A 9,049-nucleotide genomic window follows, 5' to 3' on the forward strand; every position below is an offset into this window, starting at 1 on the left:
CAGCCTCAGTTTGGTCAAGATAAGAAGTCCTAAAACCCTGACCAAACTACAGACCCTGGCACTCCACAGGACAGAGCCAAAGCGGTATTAAAGTGCTATAAGGGTGTAGCAGTGGTTTGAGCATTGGACTAGGACACAATGAGTGAGCAAGCACTAATGACAACTTCGTCTGCCTTTACTGAAACCACCATCCGGAATATGTTTCAGCCTCTGATTTGGAGGTCTCCGGTCACCCAGTGAAGCCACACGACGACGACGACAACAACAACAACAACAACAACAACAAGGGATGCTGTGTAGAGATACACCCCGAGTCTTAAGGATGTTACAAGACCTCTCTACACTTTACAGATTCTGAGAACCAACATGGCTATGTTTGAATTCTGCAGTTCCCAGGATTCCCTGCCACTGATCCAGGGCAGGGAAAGCAGCCCCAAACTGGGTTATCTCTGTAGTGTGGACCAACTGCCTGCTGGGCGTCCAGAAAGAGGCCCTTTTCCTCCTCCTCCTCCTCCTCTTCTGGGAAACAGTAGAGTCGGGGCAGGAAGCGGCCTTTTTAGGTGATGGTTGTTGGTGTCAAACTGGATTGCAGTATTTGCTGAGAGTCAGTGTGGATGGGCCTTAAAGAACGCCATTCTTTGTCCTCAGGGAAGGGAAGCAGCTCCTGAGTCTCCTCAGCTGGGCTCCATCGCAAGGCAGCGGGACAGACGGAAGCCAAAGGCAGGCCTCGCCCAGAGGGACCCCTTGGGAGCGCAGGAGGATATTGGCCCATAGAGAACCATCCATAGGGAACCCTTGGGGGACCTGTGTATGTAGGGAAACACAGGAGAAGGCTTCTCCATAGAGCATCACAGCAGACTATTTGCCCCTAGTAAAGATACACTCAGGAACCCTCCTCGCCCAGAAGGAAACAGGGCCCAGTCTCCCCTTGGGCTTCCCAGTCTCCCGGGTTTCCTGGCTGTGGCCAAGCGCGGCCCTTCGGCCTCCTCCTCCTCCTCCTCCTCCGTCGTGGCTGCTGCTGGCGTCAGCGAGGGCCGCCATATTGACGGAGAGGCGCCTCCTCCTCCTCCTTCTCCGCCTGGATTACTCGGCGGAGGGGCTCCGGGCCGGGCCTCCTGAGGCGAGGCGGAAGGGCCGGGGGTCGGGAGGGTCTCGGCCTCCTCCGCCATGACTTCTCTCACGCAGCGCAACTCGGGCCTGGTCCAGCGCCGCACCGAAGCCTCCCGCAGCGCCGACAAGGCCGGGAATGGCGCCGGAGGAGGAGGCGGCGGAGGCGGAGGCGGCGGAGGGGGCAGCGGCGGAGGCGAGGAAGAGGGCCGCAGGGAGGCCCCCGGCGACGAGGAGAAGGGCGACTCCAAGGAGACGCGGCTCACCCTGATGGAGGAGGTCCTGCTCCTGGGCCTCAAGGACCGAGAGGTAAGGAGGCCGAGGAGGAGGAGGAGGCCGGGAGGCTGCCTTGCGGGGGAGGCCTTCCCAAAGACACCGAAGAGACCCGGGAAGAGAGAGAGGCCTTGCTCTTGAGGCCCAGAGAGAGCGAGTGGCCCAAGGCAGGGCGACCGGATAGGCACCCCAAGGCAAGAGGGAAATGGAGGCACACGGCCAAAGCCAAGCGGAAACACCGTCCGAGAGGAACCAGGCTCCAAAGGCAGGGCATCCCAGCTCCCTCCGGCCGGGGCAGGAGGCCCAAAGGAAGGAAGGGAGCCTGGCCACTAGCCTGGCCTTGAGGCTGCTGCCCCGCTTGGCCATGGGATCCAGGGCAGGAGCAGAGGGCTTGGGGTTCCTCCTTGCCCTTCTCCCGAGGAAGAAGGTTTTCCTTCATGATAAAACCCGGTGTTCGCATCTACAATCTAATAGCAGGAATGAGGGGGGGGGGACAAAGACGTCTTCTTACTCCTTCTCCCTATTCCTACTCCTGCAAAGACCTCTTACTCCCTTATTGCTACTCCCTCCTCAGCCCTGATGGAAAGAAGCCCTCTGGTTCCCTCCTTCTCAGCCTCAGGAAGGCAATGGCAACCCCCTTCTGGCCCAATCTGGCCCAGAGGACCCCATGACAGGGGGGTCCCACAGGTCGGAACTGAAGGCACACAGCCACAAAGTCCTGCTCAAAATGGAGGGCGCTTGGGTGCTGCTTCCTCCTGGAGAAGAGGCTGAAGTGTAGGGAAAGGAGGACGCCTGGCCACCGATTGTGAGGTAAAACCAGGCCCTGGGTCTGTGGGGTTTCTGAGAGGGCGCAGAGTAGGGGCCTCCCCAGGTTTTGTAGGGTGCGGGTCTGTACTGTGGCTGAGAGAGTGTGACTCACCCAAAGGCACCAGTGGGTTTCTGTGGCTGACTTATAACGCTTCTTTAATACCACTTTAAATGCCACTTTGGCTCTGTCTTGTGGGATGCTGGGGTCTGTAGTTTGCTGAGGGTCTCAGAAGTCTGTTCTCTGCTGTGCCTTTGCCACATCATGAGAAGGTGCCATGAGAAGAGTCACGAATGCTAGGAAACATGGATGTTCTGCGCCTTCACGTTCTTTCCTAAGGCGAACGTATCATCACAGGGTTTTCTTGGCTAGGTGTCTTCAGAAGGGGTTTGCCATTGCCATTCTCTGAAGCTGAGAGAATGTGACTTGCCTAAGGCAGGGGTAGGCAACCTGCGGCCCGCGGGCCGGATGCAGCCCAGCGAGGCCTTGGGACCGGCCCCAGCCCGGTCCTGCCGCTGATTGCCGCCGGGGCCTTTGGCCTCTCGCGCGCAGGGGCAAGGGGGGCAATTGTCTATAGATGCCTCAGAAACATCCATTTATATTAACATTTTTTAAAAAAATCAGCAAAATTTTTTGCATGTCCTCCACTTTTTTAAAAAAAGTGTCCACCATTTGAAAATGTTGTCCTACATTTGTCCCGGTTTATTTATTTATTTAAATTTAAAAAATAATAATTAATTACTTATTTTTTGGCTTCGGCCCCCCAGTTGCCTGAGGGACAGCAACCCGGCCCCCGGCTCAAAAAAGTTGCCTACCCCTGGTCTAGATCAAGAGAAGTAATAGTGCCACTTTATTCTGCTCTGGTCAGGCCCCACCTGGAATATTGTGTCCAGTTCTGGGCACCACAATTCAAAAAGGACATTGAGAAACTGGAGCGTGTCCAAAGGAGGGCGACTACAATGGGGTCTGGAAACCATGCCCTATGAGGAACGCCTTAGGGAGCTGGGGATGTTTAGCCTGGAGAAAAGAAGGTTAAGAGGTGCTATGATAGCCCTTTTTAAATATTTGAAGAGACGTCATATTCAGGAGGGAGCAAGCTTGTTTTCTGCTGCTCCAGAGTCTAGGATCTGGAGCAGGGGATGCAAGCTACAGGAAAAGAGATTCCACCTCAACATTAGGAGGAACCTCCTGACATTAAGGGTTGTTCGACAGTGGAACAAACTCCCTCGGAGTGGAGTCTCCTTCCTTAGAGGTCTTTAAGCAGAGGCTGGATGGCCATGTGTTGGGGATGCTTTGATTTAGATTTCCTGCATGGCAGGGGGTTGGACTGGATGACCCTTGTGGTCTCTTCCAACTATGATTCTATGATTCTGGATTTCAGAATAAGCAATAATGACAGCTTCAGCCTTCAAAGTACTGTTTGTTCTGTTGTGTACCAGATAATATTATTTAGCCCTGTGTAAGCTTTTTCCTATACTAAAACTAGCATTTTTCTTCTTTTCTATTGAAAGACTGTTTTTCCTATAATTCCTCATTATTTACTTGCATAATATCTTGACAATGCAAATATGCAAGTTCAGTACAGTCTGCTTAAGGTACCCATTTCTAGAAGGGCAACTGTGTAAATCATTTCCTACAAATACAATAGTGTGTCTTTTTTGGGAAGGTTTTGGGCTACGTGGCCAAGTCCTGAAAGAGTTTATTTTTGAGGTTTCATCAGCAGCTGTGGGTGGCATCTTCTCTGAAGATGCCAGCCACAGATGCTGGTGAAAGGTCAGAAATAAACTCTTCTAGAACACAGCCACATAGCCTGAAAAACCCACAAAAAGAACATGGATGCTTCCTGTGAAAGCCTTCAAGGATAGTGTGTCTTATTAGGGCATAAACCTTAATGGATTACAGCACATTTCATGAAATAATGAAGCTGAAATCCATGAAAACTTAGGTTGTAATAAAATAAGTTCATATTTAAGACTACCACAAAGCAGCCATGCCATCTTGATCTTACACATTTCAGTGTTTTATTTATAATACTCAACAATTATTGTTAAATGTTGTTGTTGTTGCTGCATGCCTTGAAGCCGTTTCTGACTTATGGGGTTGTCTTGTCAAGATTTCCTCAGTGGGTGTTTGCCATTGCCATCCTCTGAGGCTGAGAGAGTGTGATTTTCCCAGTGGCTTTCCATGGCCGAGCCAGGATTCAAGCTCTGGTCTCCTGAATTGTAGTCCAGTGCTGAAATCACTATACCATTATGATTTCATATCCAATGGCTGTAGTCAACTGTGACTTTTAAGTCAGGAATCCTGGCTTAATATAGCACAGTGTGAACAAGCAGTGTGCTATACACACAGACTTCATGTTATAAACTCATGAGGAGGGTGTGACTTTGTAAGATGTCCAAACCCAGAGAATGAAGCAGGCTGCTTGTACTAGCACACAGCTCATTCATGCTGTGGCTTACTATTAGTAAAAAATACATGCAGATATAGTCACTAGCTTTTGAATAATATGAACAGTACAGGACCTAATACTGTACAAGTGGTCCGATTTGGGTCTACAAATGATATCACCAGCCGTTTAATTCACATCTTTGGTAAGAGTGATCAACCCCTCTTCTTGACAAGAAAAAAGGAGGAGGAGGTGGCAGGGAGAAGGTGTGAGAGAAATGAAGCGAAATGTGAATGGCACTATAACAGAGGATTGAACAGCATAGTTTAAAGTTGATGTTTTATGTTTCTATGCTTTTATGTTCTTATGTTTTTATATTTTTAGCTGTGGTTTTAATTGTGCAGTAACTAATGCTGCAATATTGTATGTGTAATTTTAACTCTGCTGTGATCCCGCCTTGATCCATTGGGAGAGGCAGGAAGATAGAAATAAAAAGTATTATTATTATTATTATTAATTTAAGAGTAATGTTTAAAAGCTATTGTAATTGATGAGTTCTCAGCTATCACCTGGACATGTAAATACAGTGTGCCTAACTGATCCCCTTTAGGGGTCAGTGCAGATTTATAAAAATAAACATCACATAAATGAGCAAATAATCAAAACTTCAGGAAAATCCCGGCTTTCTAAGTTTTCTAAAGTGCTATAAATTACAGTGTGTCCGTGCCAAGCTCAGGCTTGCCATTCGCAGTTTGAGCTTCCGTGGGCAGCAAGCCCCAGGTGGTTCAATTGGTGCATGTACAAGTGGCGGTGAAAGCGGGAGTATGCACCCATTGAAAAGAATGGGACTTAAGGGCCCACGTCTTTTACTATCAGCGGGGGAGATCTGAAACATCTGCCACAGATAGCAAGGGTGCATTGTATAGCTTTAGTGTGGAGGCCTAGAATGTTTCCAAATCTAACATAAAAACCATTTTCAAACAGAGAATATTAGATGTTAGAGTACAGAGAGACGTATCAGTCTTGTATTCAAGAGGTGATATGATAGCCCTGTTTAAATATTTGAAGGGATGTCATATAACAAGCTTGTTTTCTGCTGCTCCAGAGATTAGGACCTGGAACAGTGGATGCAAGCTACAGCAAAAGAGATTCCACCTCAACATTAGGAAGAACTTCCTGACAGTAAGGGCTGTCCGACAGTGGAACACACTCCCTTGGAGTGTAGTGGAATCTCCCTCCATGGAGGTCTTTAAACAGAGGCAAGATGGCCATCTGTCGGGGATGCTTTGATTTAGATTTCCTGTATGGCATGGGGTTGGACTGGATAGCCCTTGCGGTCTCTTCCAACTCTATTATCCTATGATTCTATGATTCTAAGATTTATGAAATAGATAGCAGAAGAAGAAGAAGGTCTTTCCTAATGAAACGTGAACAACATATAGTGTTCATTTATTTGCTTTTTTGAGTAGGTGAACACAGTGCTCTAACAAGGAAGATTCCAGGACATCTAGTATCAAATAGACCAGGCCTGCACAACATGTGGCCTGTAAAAGGATTTTGAGCAGCCCATGAGGATGTGGAAAACTTCAAAGTTCCTCTGTTGCCCAGCCTCCTCCTGAGGAGAGGGCATGCGGAGGAGGAGGAGGAGGAAGGGTGAACACTCACCCTGCAAGGCTCCTCTGCCACCTGGCTTTCTCCTGAGGCGAAGGATGGGTGGAGGAGTAGGAGGATAGGTGAACTCTTGCCCTCCAAGGCTCCTCCACTGCTCAGCTTTGTCCTGAGAAAGCCGAATGGAAGAGGAAGAGGATGAGGATGGGCAAATGCTTGCCCCCTAAGGCTCCTCAGCTGTCTAGCTTTCTGCCAAGGAGAAGACTAGGTGGTGACAGAGTTGGACAGGCAAATGCTTGCTCTCCAAGGGTCCTTCAGCACCCTGCCTTGTCTTGAGGAGAAGGCCAAGTGGCGGCAGAGGACAGGCGAACACCCATTCTGCAGGGCTCCTCCACTGCTCGGCTTTCTCCTGAGGAGAAGGACAGGTAGAAGAGGAGGATGGGCAGATGCTTCCCTGCAAGGCTCCTCCTTTGACCCCCTTTCTCCCAAGAGGAAGTCCAAGTAGAAGAGGAGAAGGACAGGCAAGGCTGCTGTGCTGCTCAGCTTTCTTCTGAACAGAGGGCCAAGCAGAGAAGGACAGAATTAATATTAATTATAATCAATTATAATAATTATTAAATATATTTATTAATTAATTAACATTTAATTAAAAGCTATCTGTGGCCCAAATAAGTTTAGTCTATTTTAATTTTGGCCCCCACCTACTGTCAAGTTGTGCAGGTCTGTGGTGCATGTGAAGTGGAAGATCTGGCCCATTATTTACTGGAATAAAGAGAAGATTATTTATATCTCCCTCTCTCTTTTTAGGCATATGGGAAATCAGAGGGCCAACTGAATTTTCTTCTGCAAGCCTTTAACCATCTACTGATGCTGCAGGTTGCCCTTTTACAATTAAAACAGTCAGTTTAAGGGAGGGAAAGGAAAAATGTTTGATGAAAGTAGTGATATGTTTCCTCTCCTTTTCTTTCAAAGTTATTACAGTTTGTATGTATTGGTATTTTTTTTTAACCAGATATCCTCTTTTTGATATCATCCATTAACATTCAGTAAACTTTTACTCACATAGTGCATGGGAAAGAAAATCCTACTGCAGATAGTGGTGTGATTAGTATATGTCGATGGGTAGTAGTACTTCTGAGAGCCAGCGTGGTGTAGTGGTTAGAGCATTGGACTATAACTCTGGAGATCAAGGTTTGATTCCCCACTTGGCCATGAAAACTCACTGGGTGACCTTGGGCGAGTCACACACTCTCAGCTCCAGAAAACTGTTTGGCATAGTGGTTTGAGTGTTGGACTACAACTCTGGAGACCAGGGTTTGATTCCCAGATTGATCATGAAACCCACTGGGTGACCTTGGACAAGTCACATGCTTTCAGCCTCAGGGAAAGGCAATGGGAAATCTCTAGCAAATGTTGCCAAGAAAACCCCATAGGAAACCTGAAGAAATGTCGCTATAAGATGGAAACAATTTGAAGACACATAACATACACTACACAAGTTTGACTTAGGATCTCCATAACTTAGAAAACAACTTGACGGTACTCAGGAACAACAACAAAGTAGTACTTTTAAAGGTATTCCATAATTGGATTACTATTTTTCTATCAGGCAAGATGGACAAAATTGTATCAGCATCTAGTATGGTGACCTGTTCCAGGCACCTAAATGTCAAACAACACAATTTCGCCCAATAAAGTTGAACAGGAAGAGGTTCTATTATAGACTGTGTCTTCTTTAGACTCCAAGATGAAACAGATCACAATGCTTTTATCCACATGACATGAAAAACTGTTGCTGTACATCACTGAGGGGATCTAAAAATATGTACGGATAGGGACTCTTTAAAAATATACATTTTTCTACTTGAACAAGCACTGTAAGAGAGTGGCAGACATTCTGGCGTGAGAAAAAGATAGCTTTGTGGGGATTACTGCCTTGCAGTGGTGATTCAGACTGTTTTTAAGCCATGTTAGTGTGGATTCAATATTTTTTCCTCCACTTCAGTCTTCCTCCTTGCTAGCTGATGCTTACAATTTCCTAATAAACAGAGAGAAACCTGAGTTTTAGCTAGTTTGAGAAGGCACTTAGCAACTATTTTGCAAGGTGCCTTGACTTAAGCCTTCTGTTTAGGGCTCTAGGTCTGTGATAGGATAATTGCCAGAATTAGCTGGATGCTTTTAACATAGACCATCTGGAAACCATCTGGGTCCATTAGCCTCAGGGGCTGGAGCATCCTGAATCTCATACTGCGATCATTAAAGGTGACCATATATCCAACTTTAAGCAGATGGTGGTTGATATATGATAACGGAGTAAGCAAAAATTCCCACCAATAGATAGGTGGCTTGCTATACAACTTGAATGCACATTCAGATAGACCCTTGGTTGTCATGGCAGCTGTGAAATTCTGAGGCACATTAGTTGAGGCAACTTTGCTCTGGAAATTAAAGTTACCTGGATATCAGTTTTGAAACTCCATGGAGTTTATCAGTCAAGGGAAATTGGAAGTATAATCTAATGGCAATCTGAACGCAATCATGGAGTTTCATGTTGTTGCGTGATAGACTACCACACACAATTTCAGGCAATGGGAAGTCAGTTCAAACGCAATTCAAATTCACGTAAATTCACTGAACTAGCGAATTCACGTAAATGTGTTCTGGCCCCACTTTCCTTTCATTCAAATTTAAGATAAATTCCTTCCGTGTGATAAACGTTCTTGACTGGTTTAGATCTTATTTGTCAGACAGATCTTTTGCGGTGGTTGCAGGTGGTCAGACTTCATCTCCTGTCCCCTTATCTTTTGGAGTTCCCCAGGACTCTGTTCTGGGTCCCCTTCTGTTTTCTCTCTACACACTGTCCTTAG

At 46.8% G+C, this 9,049-nt stretch overlaps 1 protein-coding gene across 1 annotated transcript in view; it reads left to right on the forward strand.

The window, feature by feature from the left end:
- Positions 1–374: 374 nt before the first annotated feature.
- Positions 375–9,049, forward strand: part of GOLPH3 (golgi phosphoprotein 3) — a 33,333-nt gene continuing 24,658 nt past the window's right edge. The window contains exon 1 of the mRNA XM_042453383.1: positions 375–1,416. Within this exon, the coding sequence (XP_042309317.1) occupies positions 1,168–1,416 (249 nt within the window). The 5' untranslated portion in view covers positions 375–1,167. The remainder of the gene's footprint in view (positions 1,417–9,049) is intronic.

This window comes from Sceloporus undulatus, chromosome 2 (genome assembly GCF_019175285.1).
Source record: "Sceloporus undulatus isolate JIND9_A2432 ecotype Alabama chromosome 2, SceUnd_v1.1, whole genome shotgun sequence".
Taxonomy (NCBI): Eukaryota; Metazoa; Chordata; class Lepidosauria; order Squamata; family Phrynosomatidae; genus Sceloporus; species Sceloporus undulatus.